Source organism: Cherax quadricarinatus, chromosome 7 (genome assembly GCF_038502225.1).
Source record: "Cherax quadricarinatus isolate ZL_2023a chromosome 7, ASM3850222v1, whole genome shotgun sequence".
NCBI classification, from domain to species: domain Eukaryota; kingdom Metazoa; phylum Arthropoda; class Malacostraca; order Decapoda; family Parastacidae; genus Cherax; species Cherax quadricarinatus.
In genome coordinates, this window is record NC_091298.1 from 6143421 (window position 1) to 6159580 (window position 16160).

At 40.0% G+C, this 16160-nt stretch overlaps 1 protein-coding gene across 2 annotated transcripts in view; it reads left to right on the top strand.

Annotated features, from left to right (window-relative positions):
• LOC128686775 (calcium-activated chloride channel regulator 1) overlaps window positions 1-16160 on the top strand; it is a 238839-nt gene that overhangs the window by 185880 nt on the left and 36799 nt on the right. For both annotated transcript variants that reach the window (XM_053773824.2, XM_070082238.1), the window contains exons 9-10: window positions 2198-2416; window positions 13119-13316. In XM_053773824.2, coding sequence (XP_053629799.2) covers window positions 2198-2416; window positions 13119-13316 — 417 coding nt within the window. The remainder of the gene's footprint in view (window positions 1-2197; window positions 2417-13118; window positions 13317-16160) is intronic.

Genomic DNA, 16160 nt, shown 5'->3' on the forward strand with positions numbered 1-16160 from the left:
AACAATCATTATATTATTTGACTGAAAGTTTTGCAGGTATATCTTACCTCCAAGCTACATCATCACAATATAATCACAGTGAGCATAATATACTGACTTTATTCAAGCTCTTCCAGCATTTAATTTCCTCATTACACACATTTATAAAAATACACACACACACACACACACACACACACACACACACACACACACACACACACACACACACACACACACACACACACACACACACACACACACACAAGGGATGTGAACTGTGGCATCAAGGCAGAAAACTTGTCGAGAAAGAGAAACTACAGACTGTGAGCATTTCGGGTGCAATATACTTGAAAGCTTCGAGTAAATAAAAATCATAGAATAATTGTCATTGTCTCTGTACAAAGATAAAAGTGGGTTTATAGGAAGGTGCTAAAATTAATTAATGTGTGAAAGCATAACGACAAAGCGCCACAGAGTAAATAAACAATTTTATATAAATATATATTTTTGGGGGGGTTGTAACACACTGCTGTTATAGCCGGAAAAAGTGAGTTCACTATATGACATTATTAATGCAGGTGGTAACACCTGGGATGTGTTTCTCTTGAAAAGTACCGAAAATGAATGACAAAAAAGAAATGCGAAAGCAAGAGAGAACGGAAATGAGAGAGAACGGTAGAATTAGAGGAAGATATAAAATGAAAGTTGTAGCCAGACCTTATGGACGAAAATATGTGAGAATGAAAGAGCGATAGCGAGAGTAGAAGGCCGCACATAAATATGAGACGAGAGACTCGTGTTGCAGGTGGATGCTGGCGGAAGTGTGTTGTACGGTCTTGGTGTGTAGTATACATATGGATGGAGCAGATGGGGTGGTGGATGCTCTATATGTGAACACGGGACTCTGGGATGCAGTTCTGAGTTGGGGGGAAAGGGAGGAACGCGTGGGTTTGGTGGATGCTGACCACTCAGATCGGAAGTTTTATATGTATACTGACACGCGAAATGCTGAGAGATGAGTTCAGCGCGAGTGTCATGCAGGGCAGTCATGAAGGGGGAATATTTCTTGCCAAAGCACTCTTATTCCACTCCATGGCAAGAGGACCTAATTGATAGTGTCGTGAGAGAACATATTCTTTACAAGTATCCTTGTGGAACTCTGTTGGAGGTGGCTTGGTATATAGTCTGAACTGGGGATGTCACGGGTATTTAGTTATAAATGTGATGCCTTTGGTTTAAATTAGTCTTAGAGCCTGTGGTATTGTCGAGTCCCAGACCCAATACTATGTATATTATTATTAGTAGTAGTACTAGTAGTAGTAGTACTAGTAGTAGTAATTGTATATTGAATCTGAAGCGCTAAATCTATAGGGGTAATACAGCACCTGGGGAATGGGAGGAAATCAGGTTTGATCTAGGAGAGGAGAGGCTAGTGCTGCCAATTTACACACGAAGTCCAATGTTTTCACTGTTACAACAGTGACAGACGACCTCAGGAACTTCGTCAAAACTCTTCCTCTCTGTTGAACCTGTGAACGACTTGTGATCCAGGATCTGCATTATTAATATCACTAGTAAAGAAAACCTCCAGTTTGTACTGAAATAAATTTCAATTTTAATAAGGAGCGGAGAAGCGGAATCTTCCGCTATGTCTCACTCCATGGGTACCTTGGTGCTGGTGAAGGGGCACTTGATCCAAGGAACTGGAGCTGTCCTTCTCTTCCCCGGATCAAATTTTATTTACGCGAGTATGTGCTCAGGAATGCAACAATAGTGGAGTGTTGTCAACCGTTTTTTTTTTTTTTTTTATGATGCGGATAGTGTTTTTATTATTACTATCATTATTTATAAATAAATAGGGAACTCCTTTATTTATTAATAAATTTATTGACTACCTTCCTTTATACAGTAAGCTATTTTTGGAAGGAAATCATACATCTATATACCTCTGCTGCAACTATTACTACTAGTTCTAGTTCTATTGATACTGCTACTTCTAGTCTTGCTACTGCTAGTCCTGCTAATATTACTACTAGTCCTACTAATTTTATTACTAGTTCTAACATGGTTACTACTAGTGCAACTAATATTACTACTGCTAACTCTGTACTGCTACTACTATTACTAGTTCTACTTACAATATTTCCTAGTACTACAACTATTACATATTCGACTACTACTCCTATACTAAAGTGTTCTATCTGGTGTTTTGCAGGAGTTCCCAGGTGGAACACTGAGCACGTCTCACGGCTCCTTCAACATCGACAACACATTGGGCGGGGAAGTGAAGTTCGCTCTGACCTACTACGACCTCAATCATGTAGGTAACACTGTGAATCTCATCAACCCTCACGGCAGAATCATGGAGACCCTGCATATGCAGGAGGAAGACGGAGACGTCAACACTATCTTCATTACCGTCACGAACGCCATGGTAATAGTTACAATAGTTATTGTTAGTGTTGTGGTTAAAGGGGAGGGGGGGAAGCAAAGGCTCAAGTATCCCACGTCTGGTTTGTTTAGCAGACGCCATGACGAGCGTAACGATAGATTCCACAAATGAAAGTATAAATGATATGATACAACACAAGATGACCGATAGGATTGAAGTTACTCTTCAGTCCTCTGTTATAGGGTCACACAAGCTCTAGTCTCTTAACAGTATACAACACTAAGTATATAAGACTAGTGTTCTGGTCATGTCATATTATTAAGAATGGCTGTTGTTCATTATCGCTTTAATTACTTTTATTACTGTAACATGGGTAGAACCTGGGCAATGGGAGGCAATCAGATTCGGTACAGGGTAAGCGAGGGTAATTCATTGGACCAAGAGCCTTCGGGTGCATCATATAACCTTCCTTACAAAGGTAACTGGTATTCAGGACTGGCTTTGTTACGAGTTTTGGTACTGTGTATGGCTGAGGCTCAATTGGGTTAACTTTAATTAGTCATCAACCAACTTTTCCCAAATGAGTTTCATTGTAAATTTCATAAACGTGTCTATAGAGTAAAAAATTTAATTTTGACCTTTTTTTATGGTAAGTTGCATTTTTTGGGGCCGCATCCACAGCAATTATTATTAATTATAATAACAGGGAACCTCTAAAGGCACACAGCATCTTGCAAATAAAAAGTAATCAGATTTGATCCAATAAGAGAGAAGCTAAAAAAGAAATCCTTTGGATCAAAACTCCTTCACGAGCATCAAGGCACTTGCTCTTTAAAGGTACTCCACATCGGTGTCACCAGCCTGTGCTTCCCTCCAACAAATGAAAGAAAACAAACTTCACAGATGCAAAAGAATCAGCAGTTTCTTTTTTTTCCGGTTCTTCGTTTTTGTTCTCAAAAATACATTATCAAAGGGAGCGCCTTTCGTAAGTAACAAAAGACCCCACACAGCTACCAGATGAACTACTGTGGAAGGCTACTTTATAATTATTCGTGGAGAGACAAGGACGCAGTTAAACAAACTCGAACTAAAGAAAAGTCAAACACATCTCAAAATAAAAGTTTGTACCAGATAAAACAATAGAGACAGAGAGAGAGAGACAGACAGAGAGAGAGAGAGAGAGAGAGACTTGTATGTCTCATAACAATAAAAATGCTTTCAAATGAGCTGATGTAGGTAACAGCTCTTAGCTTGCCAATAAAGTTAGGAATCCTTAACCTGTAAATAGCTTGTCAATAAAGCTAGGGATCCTTAACCTTGTCAAACCCTGTGTAAAAAAAAAAAAAAGAGAGGCTGACCGAATTACAACATTCCCGTCAAAATTTACAAGCGTAAACACCATTAAGTTCTAAAAATCCATTAATCTCCGGGAAGAAGGTGGTCTTCACTAGAGGGATTTTCCCCCAGTTTGTGATAGCTGGATGTAGAAAGCAGAGAGGGTCGTCCCATCTGGCTGTAGGACGCCAGTGAGGGAGGATCTCCATCCAAGGAATTGAACATGTAAACCTTTACTTTCGGTCGAATTTGATTGCCTCGCATTTCTCAGGCGCTATATAATCCCTAAGAGCTTTCCTCTTACCTTTAAATATAATAATAATCAAATGGCTGTAACAAAAATACTGCTGCTTCATGTGTGCAGAAAACTGTAATTATTATTAGCTAATAATGTAATTAGCATAATATTCAACTGGAAATTAACTTAATTTCCTTGGATCAAGAGTCCTTCATTAGGAAGAAGGCCTTCCCCGTCTCTCGAAGAATCACCTGATGGATTCACCTTTACACACATACGCCCGCATGCTGTAGCTTTGCAATATGAGACCGAGCACCAACTCTTGGGCCTCGTTTAACCATGACTCAAGCAGTGTGATGTGTCCCCCATGGGCGCTGTTCTTAGTGTCTTCCATCGTTCACTGCCTTAAGCACTCTTCCTCACAGTTAGTGTACTTCTTCACTGACGCCAATACTTTCTCCATCTTTCTTAGATCGACTGTTCCTAAAAAATTTAAGATAGGAGTACTAGAAACTAGATTCATGGAAGGGGCTTAAAAAAATGTGATTTTTAAATGCACGCAGCTTCCATGGCGGGGTGAAATGCTGGTATCTATAGAGATACAGTTCATGCAGGTTATAAAGTTTAATATAACTGCATTTGCCTAAAAGCACGACAATAACTGTGCGTGTGTGTAAAATATATACATAGATAAATACACACACACACACACACACATACACACACACACATGCATATATATATTTATATATGCATTGGGCCTGCAATAACAGTTAGCAAGAACGATGCACGGGGTCCAGATCAGATTTCCCCCATTATGTCCCATTACTCCTCTATTTTTTCCCCCGTCAGTCTTATTTTTACCCCCTGCTCCCCTCTTGCCACTCGTGTTAATCGCTCTAGCACCGGCCCCAGCCTCCATTAGTATTGCCATAACGCCCCTGATTGGATCCACTATCACTTGCGTGCTCTCCTCCTCCCTGCCATATGTTAGGTGAGAGCCAGCCAGCTACTCCCACGCCCCTGCCAGCGATTTGCTCTTGTTGTCTCCCACTCACGGTTCTGTAGTTGGCAGGGAGAGGCTCTCATGTTTCTTCAACTGTCGTAAGCTATACAGCTTATCACTGAATAAGTTCCTTAAAACATTATCTAAAACATGATTATTATCAATTTATCATTATTATTTTGTTTTAGTTTTTATATTTTATTACTCTTATTGTTGAGAGGCGCCGAATTCTGGGGACTGAGAGGTACTCTAGTTTAATCTAAGGAAGGTAGTTAGGCCTGCCAACACTAGGCTCTACACTACACTTGCAACAGCTGTATGTGACGCAAGTGTTCCCGTCTTGTCAGACTGGCGTCGCGGCTGCTATTCATATTCGTCTCATTCTCGTGAGGAAATTACCTCGAGCCCCGCCTGCATCATGCAGCGTCTGCTGGATGATATTATTAGGTGTAGAGTGTATTCGAAACACTCACTCCTGCCATGTACGTGTTACCTGGGGATCTCAACATGTTGCCTCCACGTTGAAGCTCTTGGCTGCAACAATCGGCAACACGGAATCTTCAGCACTTCATTTTCAACACTTTTAACAAAGAATTGCTTACATCAGTTTGAAATTATCATTACAAACTTACTGTTATCATGAATAAGTTTTCTATCATATAAGAGAAATAGCATGACAAAAATGTCAGTAAAAAAAAGGCAATTATTTATATATAGAGAGTATCCATATATCGTTCTAAGTAACTGTCAACAAGTCATAAGAAATTTAGACGAAAGGAGAAATATCCCTAACCATTTATTCCAAAAAGAGTGTTCTTACGCAAACACCCCCTGGGGAAAGTTGTACTAACCTGTTAATAGTCTGGGGATGATCGCCCCCGTAGCTGCTCTTGGACGTGGCCTCCAACTTGACGTCCTCGTCAGTCATCATGTTGGTGACAGCTGTATGCCCAGTCCAACTTGAGCACCACACCCAGAACCATCAAGGACTTGAAAATCCTATGTGGAGAACTTAGAAACATTGTAACGATAAAGTCACACGTATCACCAGTAACGATCGTAATATGTCCTCCTAACGCCAACATAGAATTATTTTTTACTGTCCTTAAATTAATTGTTTTGCATCAATTATTTTGAAGTGAGGCTTAATTAGGTGAAGTAATAGTTTGTAAATATTTTTTTATAACGTGCAACAGTATCAGTAAATGCCATAATGCACTGAGGCGAAATGATATTTTAAAGTTTGAATGCAAAAAGGGGACCCACGATTTTTGTAATACATAAGTATGTAAAAATCCAAGTTAACAATTAGGTGTCACAGTCGTTTTACAGACAGACATGAACCGAAGTATTAAATGAACGTTGGCGTCATGTTACCAGAGACTTTGAATATGTTGCTTGCACCACCGCCAGTGTGTGTTAAAAAATATAGCGAGAAATACCCTTATAGAAGCATTTGAACTACTGGGAGCGCCTCAAAGAACTAGAAATGCAATCTCTGAAGGCAAGATACACTATAATATGCACATGGAAGATACTGGATGGCCTGGTCCCAAGTATATACATTATCATAACAACCTAATGGAGTGAGAGACGTGTAAAATAGACCCACTGACGCAATATAATAACTTTCTCAACATTCGCAAGCCTAGACTTTCAATTTGCTACCAGAAGAAATGAGAAATATTGCTGGAACCCGTGTAGAAGCTTTCAGTGTCTTCAGGATTTTTCTGTCATATTACATTAATGAAGAAGCTTTGAAATCATGAAGGTTATGCAGCACCTGGAGAATGGGAGGTATTCAGGAATGGTCCAAGAGAAAAGTTGCTCTAATTCCTTGGATTCAGAGCCTTTTGCCAGCATTAAGACAATCGTCTAGAAGAGTTTCATGTCACAGCTGAAGGTGAGGTTATAATGCAATTAATTATCCTAGCGAGAATAATGAGGACCCATGACAGGAACATTTGGGTGTTTCCAGCTTCAGGTGGTACTCAGCGATTGTGTCACGAATGATCCAGGTCCACAACATTCATTCAAGTTGTGCTTCTGTATAACGTGGACGACTGTCCCTCGCACAGAATGTACTGCCAAAAAGGCGGCATAAAATACATGCTAGGCAGCAGTTAGACAACACGTTCCAGTGGAACATCACTGAAACACTCAGGTTCTCTTAATGACAGTGAAGTGAAGCATTTGGGACATTCACCAACAAGAAAGGTAAACAGTTTGCTTGGCACTTTCAAAATATCGTCTCGGAGCTCACGCCATACCTGAAACCCAACAAGGAGCACCTCAGTACCTGGAGGAACCAACATATCTGGAACTCCAGCAACATGTCACGGAGCGCCCTGCAACATCTGTAAATTCCAGCACCATCGCTGAATACCACCAAGTAAGTTTCAACTCCCCTATTTCAGAGCCTAGGTTGTCGTGATAAGACCGGTTTAGGTACTGCTAAAAGAGCTATTTAATGGAAATATAACCGTAAGTTTAACACCTTTTATTTACAGGACTGACAATTTTAAAACATGTGCACAACCTCTGTCATTATCATATTAACGGGAAAGCGTTAATCCCGTAAGGGTCAGAGAGTGCCTGGAGACTGAGAGGTAATGAAGTTCGATGCGGAGGAGGGAAGAGGAAGAGAAGGGTGGAAGAATAGCTCTTTATCCTTGTATCAAGGATACCATCGAGGTAATCCCCATTCCCCCTTAAGGGGACACTTAAGTCTATCACCGCCTCCATGCAAATATTTTACCAAGCCCCAGTACGCATAAATATCATAAAATATATAGAGATCCGTCGATTATTCCCATTTGGTTATAAAATATCAATATACCAAATATTTACGACCCCACAAGATTTTTAATATAAGCTATTTGTCATGTTTTCTTTATATATATATTTTAAGCGCTGCATTCACGGTCGAGGTGAAATATAACGAAGGTGGCTGGTATTGACGTTCTCTTCAATGAGGGTTCCTTGATGCTTGGTGAAGGGCTCTTGATCCAGTGAACTGGGGCTACCCTCCAACTCTGTAAATTCAATCAGATAACTTCCCAATAACCAGGTGTTGTATGTCCCTATAGATTTAAGTGTTTCTTTTGGAATATAACAATATTAATAATAGCCTAACAGTACACTGTACGCCACACAATTACAAGTTAATGCTTAATATTTAGCAATTACATGATCAATAAGGTCGCAATCTATTTGGGCGCTATGTACAATGAGATTATTGTTATTGTAAAGTTTATTATTGTAATTATTCTAAAAAACTAATTACATATGAATGATAATTATTTGACGCTAAATCCTGTTATTAGTCGCTCAAATTCCTTGCAAATATGTATTGATGCCGTGATCGATATATTGACAAGAGAAATAAATACGATTCATATATCCCAGCTGCATCCGGACAACCACAACAAAAGCAAATACAAATATTAAACACAACATCCACAACCATTAAAACTCCAACGAAAACAATCACTAAAACCTTTGACAAAGTTTAAATTTACCACAGTAAACAGTTACTGTAATGATCCCTTTACTATATTAGTAAACAGTAATTTTGATATCGTGAAACCCTTGGTAATGGATTCTCCTACTGCAGTATTGGATCCTCTTGTTACACATGCGGGTCCACGTATTCCAGCAGGCTTGGTACTCCAATACCTTCCAGGGAGCGAGGTCAATGCGACAACCTTCTCTTTCGACCCAATTTGTTAAATTGTGTGTGGTGTTGCAAAGAGCTGAAGCTTGAAGAATGGATCTGGTGCTGCCCATGGGGCTCACCCCCCCTCCCCTCCGTCTCCATCTCACTGGTAAAAAAAAAAATTGTGTTGTGGAATACAGAATAGCAGGAAGAGGGTCTTTCCAAAGCGTTGTATTGTGGAATGCAGAACAGTAGGAATAGTCTTTCCAAAGCGTTGTATTGTGGAATGCAGAACAGTAGGAATAGTCTTTCCTAAGCGTTGTATTGTGGAATATAGAATGGCAGGAACAGGGTCTTTCTATTGTCTAAATTTCGTTATGAAGTTTCTTCGTGAATTTCCTAAGTCGCATTTGAAACAGATCGCAAGTTGCCTTTTTCGGGACTCCAGCTGTGAAGTTTCTGTCACACAAGAACTTCAAAAATCGCCAGACACTATTTTAAAGTTGTCGTTGGGCTCCTTAAGTTCTCGTGTTGTCCATCAGTCTTACAACTAGATCACTTAGTCATTTTACTTCTAATGCAGCTATATTATTATTATAATCAGGGGGAAGCGCTAAACCCGGAGGATTATACAGCTAATGCAGCTATAGAACGGTTTCTCGTTTGGATTTTACTTTTGTTGCTATATTAAAGCTGGTGATATGTTTCCCGCCATACTTTTGCGTATCTGTCTTTTTTTAGTTCTGTATTTTTTTCTGTTCTCCATCTATAGTTTGTCAACACTGTCACATTGTTTGGCCTCCCTGAAGTGAATTAATTTTTCTCTTCCCTTCCCACCAATTCTTTTATTATTCCGTCCTCTGTCTGTCCTACCAGTTTTCTCTCCATTATACTTCACTCAGGAACTTTAATTTTTTCCGTATCCTCTCGTATAATAAGTTTGCATACATTAAGAATATCACTGGGGACAGCATCTAGCCTTGCAGTACTCTACTAAACAATCATCATGGCGACAACGTTCCACATCGCTTTTTTCCGTTTTATTTTTTAAGCAGAGAACTCTTTCACCTATTTTTAACATTTTTATTTCTAATGTTTGATGATTTTAAAAACAATCTTTCTAATAATTCTTTCCAATATATGAAATCGGTTCCATATCTTTCCTGTATCTTTTAAGCAATTGTTACACATACACGACAGAACAGATCACTAACCAGGTCTACTAACATCTATTACATTCCCAGTGGTATCTACAAATTTATTTGATATTCCTTTAAGAACTAGACTCCTGTCTCATAATACTCTCTAATGTAGCCTTTCGTATCAACACTAATGTGTATTCATTGGCAGTGCAAGCGTGTTTCCCTCTTTCTATCTACTTCGAATTTCTTCCAAAGCACTTACTACAGGGTGTTTCACTTGTAGAGGCCCCGAGTTGGTGCTCTCGTAGTTGCAGCTGTCTAGTTTGTATATTACGTATGTAGTAAACATTTACTAGGTACCTCTTACGAGTAGAAGACGCTGTACTATCCCTAATGGACTTTTTGTAAGTTCTCATTCTTCTTACCTCATTATTTATTCCTGTTTCACCATATTTAGGTTCAGTTTTGCTGTTTCATTCCTTGTATCTTCAAGTTTGTTTGGGTGGCTGTAACTCGGTGATTTATAACGTTTTAACCTTTGTGTTGTTTTGATCTTATTGGCAGAATATTTTTTTTTTTAATTCTTCTTGCCTAAAATTTTTACCCTTTATATATTCTTTCGAATGTCTTACAAAGACACTGTCTCAGTGGGACACTGTCGGTGGCTCAGATGATGAATTGTTTTTCAGTATATTGTTTCTTGGTCACTATCCTTCTATGTTAAAGTTAAAAAAATCATTAACTTCAGAAACATTGGGTAGTATTACTGGATTTCTAAATTGCATCCCCTGGAACTAACGAAATCTCTCTATTTTCCTGTCTGTCGTAGGTATGCTTAAATAATAATAATAAGATATGAACTTGCATATAGTTTTTGAAAAAAAGAGTCTTGTAAATTAGCTTTGGTGGAAATTTTCCTCGTTCTGAGGAGGAGGAAAAAAATATAATAAAAGACGACCGTTTCTAAAAAATTCTTTACCTGGCAGTAAATTTCTGCAGGTAAATAACATCAAAGTGCATAAATTTGCATAAAAGAATTGTGTGCTTAGGCTGCGGACACTAATGCGCTGCCAACGATGTTCCGGGTGTTATGCTGGGCGTGGTGCGTGTCGGGCGTGGTGCGTGCTTGATGCGAGTGCCGGGTGAGGTGCCACATACTGTGCTGATTCTGACTAGTGCTTAAGTTCCAATCTGTCAGATGATGTAGCAAAGTCGTCCTATATTTTTAGCACTATTCGCCAGTTAAGAAATTGATGACCTGAAAAGCGTTTTGTCTTAAATATTTTTTTGGTATGAGTTAAGAATGTAATGGTTGTTGATGACAGGACAAAACAAGAGATTGACAGCTGGAGATGACGGGCCGAGGGTCAACACAGAGAGTAAAAGAAGCCAGCTGCCATGTAGAGGACTTTTTTCTATTATTATTCAGCTCTTGTTCCCTGCAGAAGGTTAGGTATCCTTCCTCTGACGTCAGCAGCCCATGAAGTCTGGAGAAATATCATTTACACTTCTCCCTAACTTTACTCCCTCGTTATCCTTAACTCCCCCTTCTCCCTTTTTCACCCGTTTTCCCCCATATACGAGGGTTTGTGCCTGGGAAGTGTCGAGACCGGCCATCTTCGTGGAAGAGATTATTAAAAAGGATCGTAAGGTTAAAGCGACATCCTGCAACAGCATTACCGGGATATTTCTCGAGTGAATATCCCAGTAATACGATATGGTGAAAAATGAGTGAAGGTTAATGATCGTTGAACAGTAACAATGAAAGAAGGGCTTACTAGAGATTAACAAGTGAAGAATAAAAACCATGCAAAAAAAAAAAGTGCTTAAAAATACAACGACCCTTTGTGGGTTTAGCGCTCAGCTGGGATAATAATAATAAAACTTGAGAACATTTCCTGTTCAATCAAACCAGCTCGACATCCTTCTTTCAAGAACATGTGTCAACAACCATTGGAAACTTTGCTCTGTCAGTTAATACAAATCGTATAGAAAATGCGACTGTTAAATAAGGCACTTAGCTATGATCTCATGGAAAAAAATATCCAGCACCAGGTCGAGTAAATTATTGTGAAAGTCGTTCACCCCGTTATGTCAATGCCTCGCAGCTTCCAGTCACACTTGTAATAAACATCGGTCAGCCGCACCAAAAAAAAAAAAAAAACGCGGAGAAAGCTAATCAAGAGGATTTCTGCTGGTTTCAGCCTCATAATGAAACTGAAACCCTTCGGGGGGGATGCTTTTATGCTCCTGAAGGCCTCTCGATCCAAGGCATGAGAGTTACGGTCATCTTCCTTGGATCATGCCTGATTTCCTCCCATTGGCAAACTCCGTACGACCTCCTACAATAACAGACGAGACCAAAAACAAGAAAAAACAACATTTGTGTTTTATTTTCTTTATGTAGATTAGTTTGTGCTTTGTTACAGGATAATTAATGACCAAATAAAATATTTTCCACGGGTAAAATAATAATCACACCGCCGGAGGATCATTGCTTTCCTGGAAAATAAAACAGAAATACAAACAATTGTTGTTTGCTGTGTAAACTATTTCCCCCAACTGACACACACTACACTGAGCCCGGGGCCTCCAGCCTCACCCCACCCTGGATAATGTGATTATCATAGCCCCTAGTCCACAGTTGTGAACGATCATTTGGCTTCAGTGTTCCGAGCAATTTTCTGTCCTCACTCCAGTGTTGTGAACGATTTTCCGTCCTCGGAACCGTGTTACGAATCGTTATCTGTCCTCACTCCAAGCGGTTTGATGCAATTATCTGTCCTCACTCCAAGCGTTGTGAAATATTTATCTCCCTAGTTCGGTATCTATTAATGTATCTGGCAGATCTTTTAAGTGAATGCCGGAGTTGGAGGAGTTTGTGGGGTCGTTCATTGTTGGGTGTGTGTGTTGGCCGATGTTAGTGCACTTAGGGTTCTTTGTAGCATATGTGGGTCTTTGTAGCATATGTGGATCTTTCTAGCATTTGTGGGTCTTTGTAGCATCTTGTGGGTCTTTGTAGCATTTGTGGGTCTTTGTAGCAGCTTGTGGGTCTTTGTAGCATTTGTGGGTCTTTGTAGCATCTTGTGGGTCTTTGTAGTATCTTGTGGGTCTTTGTAATATTTGTGGGTCTTTGTAGCATCTTGTGGGTCTTTGTAGCATCTGTGGGTCACTTTAGACGTATGTTTAGATTCTTTTCTCCTGTGGGTCGTTGATCTGGTACGTGTCGATCACTGTTGGGAAATGGTCTATTGAAGTACATAGACTGTTGGGTGCCTTTCAACACGACGTTATTAGGACCGTGTTAGTGGGGAAAGGTTAACCTGGTTCTCTCCGTAACATAACCACCTCTGTCTCTCCCTCAGGCCGGTGAATGGAAATACAACGTGGAGAACCGTGCAGACAGCCACCAGAGCCTGTGTGTGAGGGTGTTAGCAACGCCACGCACCGCAGACACCACCACCGCCTCCACCGATGCCATCACTCTCACCTCCTGGACCTCCAACACAGCCTCCCCTATCAACGTCTCTGACGTGGAGAATCCTGTAGTTCTTTACGCTCAGGTAAGGAAACTATAATCAAACTGTACTATTGCAGCTTCCTCTTTACTACCATATAGGTCACTGATAAGAGAATCAAGAATCAGTAACAACCGTGAATCAGTAAAATCCATGAATCGGTAATGATGTACCTCGCGTAATACCAATGGGTCACTGGGGTAACACACATTACCAACTGGTAACGCCTGAGTTACCCCAGTAAAAATGGGCCAGAAATGAGGCGAATAACAGTCACTAATGAAACACTAATAACGTACGTCAGAGGTTAGTAACGAAGAAATATATGGATCAAGGCTGAGAAAAACTCCCCCAAAATAGTGATCGTCTCCATGTAAATACTTTTCTCCTGTTATTAATGTAATAAGCAGAACAATCACTGTGAAAAATTAGTGAACTCCCAAGCACTTTCGTGATTTCTCACATTATCCAGGAACTGATAATGCAAAAAATCACATGATCACTTATAATGTGATTTCTTGCATTATCAGTTCCTTGATAATGTGAGAAATCACGAAAGAGCTTAGAAGTTAACTAATTTTTCACAGGGTTTGTTCTGCATATTGTGATATCACCTGTGTGCTGTGAACTTACTGCAAGTAATGATAAATGAGACACGTGTGCAAAATTAGGGTGTCTTTATTCTAGAAACGTTTCCCCACACAATGGCTTCAGTCCAATACAGAAAAGGGAAAGACGAGGAGGAGGAATATCATGTAATCAAACGCTTCTAGGATTAAGATACCTAAATTTTGCACAAGTGTCTCGGTTATCAACTTGTAAACCATTTATTCCTATTCATGTAATGTACGAAGCATTTTTTTCGTAATTAAGCTTTGATTGCTTCCTCTTCTAGTCATTAAAGCGGGTAATCATCGAGGGTCAGTGAAATTATTACATCGATGTACAATTATTAAACAGTAAAACCGGCAGAAATAGGAATATTATGTGAATTACTGTACAAGGAATTGCTAAACCCTTAAGGGTCAGTGTCGGGGGGAAGGGGGAGTAAATGAGGTATGACCCGAGAAAGGTGAATGTAACCTAAGTTATTTGGATCAATTACCCTTGACCAGTGTCAAAGGCCTCCCTTCCCTTTCCCTATCGCCTTGAAGTGCGAAACACGCAAAGCCAATAGTTTCGTAAAGACCCCAAGGGCGTTTTTCTCCTCGCCATTTACAGTAAACTTTCACTCGTAAAATTAATAAAAAAAGAATAAAAGAAGAAAATTGAAAGAAAATATAGGAAAGAGTAAGGTGATGATAAAAAAATTAGGTAACGAAAGATTGGATATCAGGTTGAAGGGAGAGAGTATGAAGGAGGTGAATGGACTTGGCAGCAGATGGGTCTATGAAAGATGAGATGAATCATAGAATTGACGAGGGGAAAAAGGTGAGTGGTGCGCTCAGGAGTCTGTGGAGACAAAGAACTTTGTCCATGAAGGCAAAGAGGGGAATGTATGAGAGTATAGTTATCCCAATGCTCTTATATGGGTGCGAAGCATGGGTGATGAATGTTGCAACAAGGATAAGGCTGGAGGCAATGGAGATGTCATGTCTGAGGGCAATGTGTGGTGTGAATATAATGCAGAGAATTTCGTAGTTTGGAAATTAGGAGGAGGTGCGGGATTACCAAAACTATTATCCAGAGGGCTGAGGAGGGGTTGTTGAGGTGGTTCGGACATGTAAAGAGGCTGGAACAAAATAGAATGACTTCGAGTGTGTATGAATCTGTAGTGGTGGGAAGGCGGGGTAGAGGTCGGCCTAGGAAAGGTTGGAGGGTGGGGGTAAAGGAGGTTTTGTGTGCGATGGGCTTGGACTTCCAGCAAGCATGCGTGAGCGTGTTAGATAGGAGAAATGGAGACAAAGTTTTTAGGGCTTGACGTGCTGTTGGAGTATGAGCAAGGTAACATTTATGAAGGGATTCAGGGAAACCGGCAGGCCAGACTTGAGTCCTGAAGATGGTAAATACAGTGTCTGCACTCTGAAGGAGGGGTGTTAATTTCGCAGTTTTATAACTAGTGTAAGCGCGCCTTTGGCAAGAGAGTGAAGGAGTGAATGATGGTGAAAGTTTTACTTTTTCGGGCCACCCTGCCTTGGTGGGAAACGGCCGATGTTTAAAAAAAATTAAACGACTGGCTTGACCGCCAATAAAAGGGTATTTATTAATTAAGATTTTATTGTTTATAACTTCGTATGGTTTAGAAAGACACGTAAGCAAACACTATGACATATTTATTAGAAAACGTTTCGGTCCTGGGACCTTGATCACTTCTGTGATCAAGGTCCCAGGACCGAAACGTTTTCTAATAAATATGTCATAGTGTTTGCTTACGTGTCTTTCTAAACCAACTTGTCGGTATTTATTACCAAGGTTTATACCATAACTTCGTATAACTGGATCAGTTGACATTCGTGTTAGTCCAGTAGTCGTTCTTATGCTTGATCCAGTTGTCTCTGGTTGATCGTTTTCTCCTCTTTTACAACGGTTGCTCGCCTCAGTGGCCCTATAATCCTATATTGTTAGTAGTCATTCGAGTCTTTAGCTCAGTTATCGGTCGTATCGTTGGCCCAGAGGTCTTTTATGCCACTTGTCCAATTATCGCCCAAATAACCAATCATCCACATTATTACTGATTCAATAACCACACGTAACCAACCAATCACTACATGCTTTTAATTATCAACCACAACCATCCACTCACCATCTGTAACCAATGAATCAATCATTTAAAATCAACAACTAAATGAACCACCTACCACCATTTATACAACTATTGCCTACAATCAATTATCCACACATCACCTATGGCAAAAAAAAAATCGAACACCACAATCAGCTAACCCCCTT